The sequence below is a fragment of the Echinops telfairi genome, unplaced genomic scaffold (assembly GCF_000313985.2).
Source record: "Echinops telfairi isolate 266 unplaced genomic scaffold, ASM31398v2 ScPeMD7_7469;HRSCAF=8507_1, whole genome shotgun sequence".
Taxonomy (NCBI): Eukaryota; Metazoa; Chordata; class Mammalia; order Afrosoricida; family Tenrecidae; genus Echinops; species Echinops telfairi.
Window position 1 is genome coordinate 12849317 of NW_022111373.1, and position 13743 is coordinate 12863059.

General features: G+C 37.7%; 1 protein-coding gene across 1 annotated transcript in view; it reads right to left on the minus strand.

Annotated features, from left to right (window-relative positions):
• Nucleotides 1-13743, minus strand: part of SLC12A2 (solute carrier family 12 member 2) — a gene marked incomplete at its 5' end in the record, with an annotated part of 96297 nt that overhangs the window by 2704 nt on the left and 79850 nt on the right. Inside the window, 6 exons of the mRNA XM_004696978.3 lie at nt 1276-1362; nt 3213-3324; nt 4748-4870; nt 6408-6455; nt 9339-9464; nt 12877-12956. Coding sequence (XP_004697035.2) covers nt 1276-1362; nt 3213-3324; nt 4748-4870; nt 6408-6455; nt 9339-9464; nt 12877-12956 — 576 coding nt within the window. The remainder of the gene's footprint in view (nt 1-1275; nt 1363-3212; nt 3325-4747; nt 4871-6407; nt 6456-9338; nt 9465-12876; nt 12957-13743) is intronic.

Consider the following 13743-nt stretch of genomic DNA (forward strand, 5'->3'; position numbering starts at 1 on the left):
AGTCTCTCGATCAGATTAGAAATTTAGAACTATAGTCACAGTACTAGAATTGCAGTTTTAACCACTGTACCTGTTTCCCTGTGTCTCATCTACCTTTGTCCCTATATCCTACATTTTCAAGGCAAAATCATTCTTTTGAGCAATACATCAGATTCCCTTAAAGAGTGTTGTAAGAAAATGTATCATAACATTTTGAAAGAAGGAAAGAGCAGGCTCAAACTTTTAAGTAGCAAAACTAATCTCAATATCCAAAAACTCAAGAGAAAAAAAGAAAAGGCACATGAATGGCATTCTCATCCCTTAAAAGACCTATAGTTTTCAGTATTAACTCTAATTCAAAGCTCTTTTGTAACGTGTGCAGGAAATTCAAATGTTTGTGGAAATATTTATCTTTCAGTTTCACGTTTCCAAAAATCTTTTGAAGTCCTCTGTTAATGGATTATTTTTCTAAAAAGCACCAACTTAAATCCTTACCATATATTTAATTCAAATGAATTTTTTATATCAACTGCATATTCAACATTTTCCTGATAAAATAAACATATGTATCATTATAACAAACTGTTTAATATCATTTCAGAGTGAGCCATTCCAAGAGTGTCTGTTTTAACTGGGAGGACTATCCCGTGGGACCCAAATGATTAACCACTTAGGAGGCCAAACCCCAGAGGTATCTTCAGAAGACAGGGTTGACAATCTGCTTCCATTAGTATTTAATTTAAATTCAAGGTCACATCCTTAAAATCCCTGAAGAGCAGTCAATTCTTTCACTGGCTCCAAGTCAATGGACAACAAAGCATGTTATTACAAGGGACCGATCCCTGGGGAAGGACGTCACCCTTGGTAAAGTCGAAGGTCAGGGAAAGAGACCTACAACAAGATGACTGACACAATGGTGTGCTACTGTGGACAGCAACTGTGAGGAGGAAGGAACAGAGTTTCATTCTGTTGTCTATGGGGCACTGACTGACCAACAACACAATAAACGTCGGTAGGGGTGACGCACACGTTTAGAACACGTGGAATTGCTGAAGCATTAGGGATTTTTAAAAGTCACTTATAAAGCAGAAACTGAAATGCTCTCTAGCCGCGGCTCCATGTATCTGCTGTAGGTGGGCCAATCAACCAGACCTAGATGCAAAAATTTGGCATCACATATAAAAACAAAACAAAATATGTAATTAGTTGTAACTGATTTATCTGTTGGAGTGTTAGAATAGCTCATCCAAAAAAGGTTAAAATTTTGCATGTACAGTAATTTAAGCAATAACTTACTTTTCTTTCTTTGGTTTGGTATTGATATCTCCTAGGACCATGATGTCCGAGAAGTCTATCCGGAACTTGCTAAGCAAAGTAGCCATCCTAGAACGGAATGAAGAGCAAGGAGACGCGTGAAAGATACGTGTCAGTATTTATTCTATGAAGGGCCGAAGCACGTCGGAAAGCCCTGTGTGGGCTCACGTCCACTCATGTCACCAGTACTTCGTCCATCTGACTTAAATATATGCACAACATAGGCTCTGAAATCCCCCGAGCAGAGATTTCTGTTATATTCTTTTTACTTTCTCTGAATCTCTCTAAGGGATAAATGAATGGAGAGAGCAAGGTTATTAATAATGAACCCTGAATGACATGGCGTTATTTTTATCTACATTTTATTTATATTATATTAATAAGTATAAAGACTTCCAAAAAAGAGCAAGCAGTTATGTCTTTAATTAATTTTGGATTATTCTTTCTATCAAAGAAGAATGTACATGTCAGAGCCCACATATGACTTCTGAGTTGGAACTAAACTGAAGATGGTCGGTTCGGTTTAAGTGTGCATGTGTGTACATATGTGTTCTTGCATGCATTACGTATCTCCGTGGGGTGGCTGTGGAACTAGGGCGGATGGAGAAGGGAAGCACAATAAAGCTCGGATTTTTTTGGGAGGAGTAGCTGGCAATGACACATTAGGAGCAACAATACTGGAGGTGAAATACACACACAAAAAGCCATCAAAAAAGGATTTAATTTTTAAGGGAACAGTTACAGTGAGTGAAGACATAAGATTATTAGAATATAGAAGTTTAATTTTTATGTTCATTCTAGTATTTCTTGCATAATCCAATTTTTGAAATGAGTAAGCACTTAGTTAAACTTGGCGTCATAAAAGAGTGTCTTGCTATATGCAAGGTAATGTGGCAAATATTATCCAAACAACACAGGCTATCGAGTTGATTCCATTTCACAGTGACCCTATATAAGATTTCTGAGACTGTAAACATTGACAAGAGTAAACAGGCTCGTCTTTCTCCTTGTTGATAAACATCACACAACTGAAATTTAAGATGGGAAAACAATTAAAGGCAGAATGTAATGGGTGATATCAAATGGATTGTGATTTAGGAAGGCAATAATACAACAACTAGTAGAAGGCTAATGGAGGAGAAAATTAGGGTAGGCTTTATGGAGATGGTGAGCACTGGGCTTGACTTTCAAGAATGGAGCATTTTAACACAAAAGAGGATTGGGGAAGGAGTTTGTGACACTGGGCACAGGCGTAAAAGCCTGAAATCACATGCATGTCCAGACGTATGAACATAGCACAGCCAATGCCTGTGAGGATAAGAGCGGACAATGAAAAGGGACTAGGACAACAGAGCAAGGGTGAAGGGCCCTGAGTGCAACTAAGTTTTCTGTCGTACATAATGGAGATGTCACTGTTCAAAGTATCTTGAGCAAAATAATCCTGTGAACAGGGCTCTGCTTTCCAAACACGAACCTGGGAGCCCTGTGGAGAGAAACCAGGGCCAGGCTGGTGGCAGGGAGGGAGAGAAGACAATGCGTGGCCATGGCATCCTGCTTTTCTGCCGTCCAGAGGTCTACAAAATGCATCTTGCATGGAACATAAACTCTTTGCATACTTTCTTTCCCAAATGAAATTAAAAGCCGCTTAACGCTTTACTTTATGTTAGAATATTTAAGAGACCTACAAAGGCAAAAATGCTTTCAAAAGTTACATATGATTATTACAATGAAGGATCTGAACTGACAGCGTGAAGACAAAAATTAAAAGAGGGGGGCATACTTTCTTAGCTGTGATTTTTAGCTTAATTACAGAACAGAAGACGGTTGATCTCTTTTGGATTGTCTCATTTTTATCTGATCAAATCTATCCTGTGTAAATGAAGTACTACTGGGTAAAGATAAACTTTAAGATGACTTACGCTCTCCGGTCGTGGTCTATTCTATTTATTTTTCCTCCAATGAATACTCTAATCTTACAGTCTTTCCATTTTTTCTTCGTAGTCAGAAGATAAGGTATCAATAAGGTCAAGCCTGAATTATAAAAACACAACCGATCATTTATTAAATGCTAATATCTCAACTAAGAAGTTTTTAAATGTTTAGCCTCTAATATATATTTAACACACTTCAATGTAAAATGAAATTCTGCCCGTGTTTATTAACTCAGTGAAAGATCATTGGGTAGGTCTGAGCCAGGAGGTTAACCCAACAGAGTGAAGGGCCCACTTGAGGGCGGGAGCCAAGTAGAAAAGTGGTCCAGCAGCTGGGGGATGGGCGACATCTCCCAGGAGTTGAGAAAATAAGCACATTCACCTAAGGGGAATCGGTTTCTCAGTGAAATGAGGGAAATGAAAGAGGACAAAACGCTGAACTCTGCAGGGTTGGCCCAGAACTGGTTTTCAAATCTCTATCTAAACACACAAAAAACGTATCTATGTGTACAAGGGAGCTTCAAAGGTTCATGGAAAAGTGGAATTGAAAAGGAATAGAACTTTCCCAACTTCCCGAAGCTCCCTTGTATTTCTTAGCACTGTCCTCTAAGAAGGCCTTGGAGAAATGACATCCTAATAGTCCTGAGTGTCCCTTGTGCCCCAGTCTTTCTTTCTGAACACCATCCTTGGGGAAGGAGCGAAAGCTCCTTGGCTCGCTCCACAGCTAGAACAGAGAAAGCACCCTGCCGAGGCTGGCACATCTTATTGTGTCAGAAAGTAACAGAGGCATGGCAAAGGACACTGGAGCCCGCCTGGCACACAAAGTGGACCTCTGCTGTTCGGATTTGGAACAATTTGAACATCGAGACAAACAATGTAACAAAGTACGTCTCACTGAATAAAACAAGAACCAATGACTTCACTTTGACAGAAATGGAGAAAGCGGTTTCCAGTTGGCGGGACTGGAAAAACTGCCACTGGACAACAGTGAACTCAGGCAAGAGACAGCATTGGATGCACAGGACAGTGGCAAATCTTTACATAGTTGCAAAGAAATTTCTTCCCAAATATCTGTAATTACAAAGGAGGGAGGCCAGTAACTTTACAGGGAAAACCACCTTTGTCTCAGTGGTGAAAGCTAAGGTCACCAGTGAGTGGACAATAACTGCATGTCGTCAGTAGTCAGAAGAGTCCAGCATCAGTTCTGAGTCCTTCCTCTCAAAATATATAACCTGACAGTAATTATAATGAAACGACAGGCAGTACTCTGACCTGAGTGCCACTCTAAGATTAAAATAACAAGGTCATGAAGGTCAAAGAAAGACTAAGCCAGTGTTCCAAACAAAAGGACATTGAAGAGACATGAGAGCTATGTGTAGCACTTGATTCTGAAATGAAGCCTTGGCTTGGGGAATGCTAGCAAAGCCCGGATGAGCCTCTGGGGGAAAGCACATAAGGTCTCTTACTACTATTTTCACAAATTCAGTCAACTTGAAATTATTTAAAAAGTGTATTAATCTTACCTCCATCATCAAAAAGCCACCAGACATCAATAGTGTTCTTTCCTTGTTTTTTCTGAAACTGTGTACTAGCTTCAAGGAGTTTTTGGTCAGCTACATTTAAAGGCACAACAGGGCCTTTAGATTCTAAAAGATTAAGCAAAAACATGAGATGTAAGGGAGGTTATATTAACTCCTCCTTTGCTGAATTCCTAGAGTATCCTAACTTTCATATATTCTAATATGTTTATATTACATGGAGATATATCCACACCATAAGCTGTCAGATGTCTACATCTTCAACAAACTTGGAAAATAACTGCAGATAAGTATATCTTGAACATAGCTAAATGGAATTTGTCTTTCCAAAGTTTCAGTGTTTTGACGCATTCTGATAAATTTAAATGATTCATAAATACCAATATGGCAATCAGAATCAAGAAGAAATTATACCTACTGCTATATGTTGGATCTTGAAAAGTTGTTTCAAGCTAATCAGTGTTTTTATACCTGATCTGTGTCATAGTATGGCCTCTCAAAAGTATTTTTTAAATAAAATACTATCTGTTAACATATATGGCAGAAGACTGTTGAAGATTTACCAAAACTCTCTTCCTAATACCACAGTGCACACTTCTTCGTCTAAAGGAAGCCTGCCGTGTGCCTTCCTAACTTCCCTCCCTTCAGAATATGGCACCGAGGTCTAAAGCTACACACCAACTTCATCGTTATCTCACCACAGAGATACTGTATATGTTCATGTGTAAGCTGAGTGTTTCAGCACGTTTTATGCAGTGTTGTGGTAAAATAAGGAGTCTCAGCTGATATTCGGGTCGGCTTATACTCGAGTATATACGGTAAGGAGGAACTCCTTGGAAAGATACCCATCTGTTAGAGATCTAAAAGCTAATAAACCCAGGATGTTCCCAATTATTCTCAGAAATAAAAAAATTAAAATGAAAAAAAGAAAAAAAAAAACCCACACAAAAAAACAACATTGAGAGGCTCTGTGAGCAAGCAAATGACTATTATGGAACGCCTGCACCAAACGTTTCAGAGCAGAAATCCACAGGACGAAATCAGTTGACTTCTGCCGACTGACTATCATTCACTTTCCATGCTGCCATGACGTATGCAAACATGACGGATGATTTTGCATGATGAAATAATATGGCTACCAAACCACACTGCTCCGTAACTCTCACCTCTATCTCCTTTTCATAAAATGCATGTACGCTGACATGACTGTGTATCTCCCAAACGCAGCAGGACTGTGAGAAATATTATAATTTTTGAAATGAAAATATATTAGTATCAAAATTAAAGGACTTGACTGGGTACAAACTGATGGTCAAGAATGCAAGTGACACTGTACGTCAACCGAATTCAGTGTCTCGACTACTCATCTAAACCATGCAGTTTTAATTAAAAAATTTAATATTGACTTTCAGGGTCTGAATATATAAGAAATTTAACAATGATCTTAGAAAAATTTTCTTTGATAGACTACCTATTCCTCAGTTTTTCTTTTGATTTGGACTAGTGTTAATTTTTCTAATATGCATTAGTAAATAGCTGTAACATCACCTCACCATGAAAATAAAAATTAAGGTTAAAAAAATAATAAAGTTGGAGTTAAAGAGTTAACAAAAGGGATTAAAATAAAATGATGAAAAATGCCTGCCTTTTTTCAACAGTGGTTGAGTTGGAGTCTTGCCATCCTCTTCCTCATCTAGATTATATTTAAAAAACACAAAATATAGGTTAATTGCCTTTATATCAAGAAAATAATGAAAATGTAAATAGAGCACATTTGAAAACAAAGCAGTCTATGAAGCAACAGTCTATGAAAAATAATCAAGACTGAAGATTAATATTTTCTACCCTAAATTTTAGGATGTTAAAAAGCAAACACATCAAACCCATTCCCTACAGGGCTACAGAGAGCACCTATCCCTCGGTACCGTCCCTGTACAAGTGTCATGTAATCTTAGCAGAGTTTCTTAAACTTACACTTAAAATTAGCAGGAAAAAAGGCTTAGTGTGGCTCCTTGAGTACAATATGACCTAAAGAAAGGACCCTGCAGATTAACCAACCAATCTGAACAGTGCCACTGCATCCACGTGTAAATGACTGACAGGACTCTCAGAAACATTTGGTGAATATTTGATCACTTGTAAAAATTAATCATCACTTGAAATAATGTGGGATCTGGTCACAGAAGTCTTAAATTCATATGAAATGACAGGTTATAAAGCAGAGATTTATTTTCAAATATCTATTTTTTTATATGTATGCACACACATATGCCTATTTCATCAATTTGTATTTTCCTGGGGTTTAAAACCAAAAGCCAATGTTTTTTGCTGTCAGTTTATTCTGAGTCCCTAGGATCCTTCAGGGAAGAGCTAATCCACTCCTGTAGGACAATAATGAAAATGTAAATAGGCTTTACAAGGCTGCAAATCTTTCTGAAAGCCAACTGCAACATTCTTCTTCTGTGCAGTAGCCGATGGGTTTGAACTGCCCAAGTTTAGGTCAGCAATTGAGTGCTTAACCACTGAGACACCAGGGCTTCTTTCTGCTGCTTACAGTCTTATAAACCTCAATTTTTCCTTCATCTAAGCTTGTTATAGTGCATGTTATTGGTTTGTTTGTGGCACTTCATACTTCAGACCAGGACTGGAAAAGTTATATGCCACTGTAGTCCCAGGGCTCCAGTATTACCTCTACCCTCATTTTAGCTCTGTAAGCTTGAGCCCTCGTAGATCAAGAGGGTTACGAGGACTTCTCTCTTCAAGTTGTTTGATTGAGAGCACGAAGGCACTTAGTTCTGTGCCTAGCACACAGTAAGTCCTCCAAGGTGCTTTTGGTCTCCTTGCACAATGTCTGTTTCAAGAACCAAGGCAGACACAGGCAAATATGCAGGGCTAAGCAGTGACAGCAGAATGTTTATAATTCTATTTATAATTATTACTTTGAAAATAACTGGCTAAATAGGGGAAAAAATCCCACAAAATTAAGCTAATGCCATTTTTGAATGCTACTTATTTCTTATGCCTTTGGGGAGTAAAAAACATTATTTCATTTATAACTTTCTAATATTAAATAGTATGGCCCTTAGAGAAGATCTGGCTTTACTAATAAAAGCTTTTACAAATAAAACTATGAACTTCTGAATTCATTTTCAAGAGCTCAGAAATGTCAAGGATGTCTTGACATTAAAAAAAATTTTTTAGCTGAATTTAAAGCATTTGTATTTTAAGATACAAATTTAAGAAGAAACTAACTGACCTTGCTTCCTACTCTAGAAAAATAAGTGACCTCTTAAGACTGACACACATTCAAGAGTTAATACCTCGATAGTATTTACTATGTGGGTGCACTGCAGACGCTTAATATATATTACTTCTTCCTACACGCCCCTATGATTTCCTAATAGTCTGTGGAGAAAGGGTCTGTTTTAGGCAAGATAAAAGGACTACCAAAAAAAAAAAAAAGTTAAGAGGAAATGAAGGAATGTATACCATAAACTAAAAATAAACACAGGAACAGAAAAAAGAGTTACCAGAATCAGCTTATAGAAAATAGAAATTAGAATCAAGCCAGCAAAAGAACTGAAAGAAAAAACTGGGTCATAGCATTCAACTACTAGTCTACACAAACCAGGGAGACAAGCACAGAAACAAAGCAGCATTGAAGCTCTGAAATTTAGAAGTGATCCATTTCAAAGACATGACTGAGTTCAGAAAAAGCATGGTCATTATTTTACAGGGATCAAAAACGTGATATAGTTTGATGATTTACAGTACAGATTTTTCCTTGTTGCGTGTCAGGTGGGAATAAGGCAGACGGAGATACTAGACTGAACAGAGGTAGGAGAGTGAGGGTAGCAGAGTAGGATTTGGAAGTCATCCCTCTTTCCTTCTCGTAAGTTTGACATAGATACAGTATCCAGCAGTCACTGAAGAGTCTGAAGTGGCTTATCTGGTCACATACGTCATCATCAGGGTAATTATGAATTTAAAGGAATTATGGTCAAGTAGTTCAGCAACCAAGTATAGCCAGTTTCTTTAGACAGGGACTAAATTAACATATAAACTTGCATTTCATGTTTTACCTCAGAATTTTTTTGCGAGTGAGAATCTAGAGATGAAATAGATATAAAATTTTAACACAAAAAACAAAATCCCTTATGTGCATCCTGATTCTTAAAAAAAATTATGCAAATTAATTTAAAAACACCATTCTCGTCATGATGTTATATCATATTGCTACACCCATATGATTATGTTGCTTTCCAAGTTCAGATTGGACCCATACATCAAAGGAAAATATCTTATTCATGGCACATAGAAATGAATACACACAAGAGAAAATTTGCAAACAATTAATTGATATGATTTTGGTTTAACAATCTAGTTTTAATACCTTAAAATACCTAGTCACTTTGCAGCCATTTTTGCAAGGCATAAATTTTACCTGAGCAACCAGCAATGAACAGCACAAGTTTGAGAATGGATTACTTTAGACGTCATGCTATATAATAAAAATTATTCCCTCCCAATTAAAATGTTACCATTAAATAAGCTTCTTGTTTCAATGAACAATTACCTTTATGTTTAATAGTCTTTTCACCAGATTGTCTGGAAGCATCCAAGTCTGATGTTTTACTGCATTCCACACTTAGTACCACATCCTTGGCACCAGGAGATTTCTCTTGTGATGACACTAATTCTTCTGTGGACACAAAGCATTTAAAATATTATCTAATTCTTGTTTAACTGTTGGGGGAAAAAGAAAAGCATTATGGTTGAATCACACATAAACGACATTTTAAAGTAAGGGTCATTATGAGATAACAAATGTACTATGACTTATTTCTTATATACAAGCAAATCATTTTGAAATGAGAATTCACCTAAATATCTGAGTAAGAAGTACAGTCCCACACATTTGAATTAGGTGCTCAGGAATCGGTCATTAGTGAAATTCAAGGACCATTAGAATTGGGTGAAAATAACTATAAGTTATAAAATGTGAATAATTTACAATTTTAAAATGTAAATGATGACAAACATTTACATGTATGTTAGAAGAAAACACTGAAACATTACACTCTTGACTATAGATGAGCCAAAACCAGTCTTCCTGATGAGCTCATGGTGAGTCTTTTTTCTTCCTTTTTAAAGTAGTTTCATTTTCTGTCTTTCTTGGCAAAGAGGTATCAGTATTTAACTCCCATCATTAAAAACACGTATCACAAAGACAAGTATAATAGGAAGTGAACCGTCTGTTCCTATCATCGTCACTATTCACTAGTCAATGAAAGAAGCAGTAACAGAAGCAACCTGAGCTAAGGTGCTAGCACTATGCCAAGAGCCTCATCTTTTCAAGAGCGTATCTTATGCCAAGAGTTTGTCTCCCTTTCAATCTTCACAACAACCCTGGGAGGTAGTTTTGTTGACAGATGAGGTATGTGAGGCTCAAAAGTCAGCAAATTATCACATAGTATAAAATGATGCCGAGGAAAAGCTGGGACTTTTGATGTAGACCTGCTTGATTGTAAAGCTTGTGGTGTTATTTTTATCAAATATTGAAATGCATTCTTTTCTCTACATCTTACTGGGCCTTTTCAGATATATGGTTCATGATGATTATAATATTTGAAAATCTTTTTCAAAGTTTCAGTCAACGTCAAGTGTCTATAAATTATTCAATTATATACTTAGCCAAACTACTACTTTTGACAGCAAAAGGGAAGTCTACTAGTAATTATGCAGAAGTGCAGGTTTAAACCAGACACTAAACAAACCCTAAGTAAGAAAACGAACTTCTAAATAAACCCTACTCACTGCTACTGCAGCAGAGAATTCAAACAGATTCTTACAGTACTGTGCAAGGCTGACACTGCTGGGGAAGCAGTGGACTGTCAGAAAGGGTGGCTATTCCAACCCATGAGCTGCTCTGCAGGATAAAGATGATCTGTTTGCTCCAGTGAAGGTTTTCAGCCTTTAAAAGCCTGTATGGGACTGCTATGAGTCAGAGTCTATTCAATGGTTGTAGGTTTGGGTTTTTGGGGATTACAAAAGTTAAGGCCTTGCTAGCACAGTGCTCTAAGCAGTTGGTTGCTAATCAAAACACTGACAGTTTAACCCACAAATCTACAAGCTGTTAATTCTGCTCCTGTAAAAATCACAGCCTACTAAACCTTATGGGCTGGTTCTATTGTATACTTATTATGCATCGGGAACAAATTGAAGGCACACAAAACAAAGAATAAGAAAATACATTTTTAGTAAGTCACATTTTTGTGTCACATGGTGATTTCAAAGCATCCCTTTTATAACTCCAGGATGGGGTAGTGGTGGTGGGAATTAAAACAGTACAAGTGTATAAACAAGTAACAAAAGTTCATTATATGTGTCTGGTGCTGGCACAGCCTTAATTGAGTGCTAATTTGGTTAAGTGACTGATAAGGAAATAATGAGTACACAAAATTTTCTTAAGTCTACATTTTTTAAAACTACCAGGAAATAGCAAAAGGCTTTAGCAATTTCTGTAACGTTTTATAACAAGATGACATAAGCAGTAATCACCTTTAACTAGGTGACAACCTTCATTTAAAAAAGAAAAGCCTTAAAAAATTATCAAATACATGACTGCATTTACCAGCCGGACTATAGTTAAAAAAAAAAAACTATGAACAAATTCCTATTCACACTGCATATCTTATTTTGAAGTAAAAAAAACAAATGGGGCAAAAACACCCTGTGGGCGGGATAAATGTCCTCGGTGGGCCACATGTGGCCCATGGGCTGCAGTTTGAGGACGCCTGAATTTTAGCCACATAAAATATTTCCATTGTACAATTATAACTATGTTTGTTTCCCCTGAACTTGCAGCTGGGGTTGAGTAAGATTCCATAATAACCACTTCAAGAACTGTGGCAGTTACATAATCTACTGTCAACTTCAGCAAAGGGGTGGCGTGGTAGTTATATAATCATTTGTCAATTTGAGAGGATTAAGAGTAAAGGGGTGGAGTCTGTCAATCAGGTCATAGCCAATGAGGCCTGTGTGGGAATGGCCTTTTCCTGAGGATTCTGGGAACTCCTGTATTCCTCCATGGAGGTAGGAGACACTTTCAAGCTCAGCTCATAACCTGGGAGACACTGCAGCTGACAAGACACATGTAACTACCCTAGTGCCCTGAGCTGGAGGAACCATGTGGAGACCCCTGCCAACACTGAGATGCCTCTACCGCCACTGGATCCACAATACTTTTCACCTGGCCTGTGATCTTCCTGCATTCAGCATCATTGCAACGTGTTACATGAGTCTGAAGAGGAATCCATAGACTGGTGCTGGACATATGGGCTAATATCGGATTTATGGGCTTGGACTGGACTGGGCTGGGATGCATTCTTAATCTACAATTGCTCTCGTATATAAACCTCTTTCTTATACACGTGTCGATTAATTTCTCTAGTCCACTCCGACTAACACAGGTGGAATCTAGGCTGTCAATCAGGTCATAGGCAATGAAACCTCTCTGTGGGCATGGCCTTCTCCTGAGGATTCTGGGTGCTCCTGTCTTCCTCCTAGGAGGCGGGACACTCTCTCCCTGGGAGACATTCCTGTTGACAAGCCACACGGAGTTATGCTGATGGAGCCAGAGCCTTGGAGCTGGAGGAGTCACGTGGAGACCCACACCACCACTAGACCCACAAGACTTTCCAGCCCCTGGCTGGTGATTTTCCTGCATTTGGTGTCATTGTATGTGTTGCATGAGTCTGAAGAGGAATTTATAGACTGGTATCGGACATATGGGCTAATATGGGTTTTATAGACTTGATCTGGGCTGGGATGTTTTCTTAATATACAATTACTCTTTGATAGAAAGCTCTTTCTTACACATATGAGTGTCTGAATTTGTTTCTCTAGTCACCCTGAGCTAACACACTAACCATTATCTAGGTAAATACCAACACAAGACAGTTTGCCTGTCAAAGATGTGATCTTAAGATATCACAGAGTAAGACCATGGCATTGATAATTAACTACTGAAATTACTGAATAATTTGTTGTGAGAATATATAGTTTTCTAATAATTCTTTAATAAAAAATATTTTCAACAAGAAGTACTTTACCTTGTCCTTGAAGATGAGATATATCCAGACCTTCTTTTAAGCGGATAACCACCACTCCATATTGGATATCAAAGGCATCACTACAATGATGGAAAGAGAGGGGGTGGGGAGGGAACTTTCAGTTTAAAATTTCTAACTTAAATATGCCTTAAAATTTACCTGAGGGGATCTGTATAATGTCAATTTCAAATACTACACCAGTTAGTTTCTTTCTCTTCTTCTGTAATACCCATGAGACTAAATAAGAGCAGTTCTTTAAGCAGCAATCTGCTAACAGCAGTATATACATTCTGTCAGAATCAGCCCCACTGAAATTATGCATCAGTAGTTTTTAGTGATCCCCCCAGGTCTGTTTTTGAGGCTATGCACTTAAAACCCCAAGAAGCAAGTGCGGACAAGGAAGAAAGCCTTTGCTAGAATGAGAAAAGGTTGCAGGATATGTAGAGATCATTCGGAAGAGAAAGTCTGAAATAATTTTTTTCCCCCTCCATGTTGGGTCTATGCCCTTTAAAAAAAAATCATTTTATTAGGGGTTCATACAACTCTTATCACAATCCATACATACAGCAATTGTGTAAAACGCATTTGTACATTCATTGCCCTCATCATCCTCAAAACATGTCCTCTCCACTTAAGCCCCAGGCATTAGATCTCATTTTTCCCCTCCCTCCCCGCTCCCTGAAATAATTTTTAAAAATTGCTTTTTACATAATTTCCCTAAAAAATAGTCCAAAGGTTTTGTACATATTCATTTGGAAACATATTATTTTCAAATGATTTTAACCATAGCTAGAAATATCCTTTGCACCTAAAGAATACATTGAAACCAGAAAGGCAGTAAACACAGGCTTAATTAAAATCTGGGAA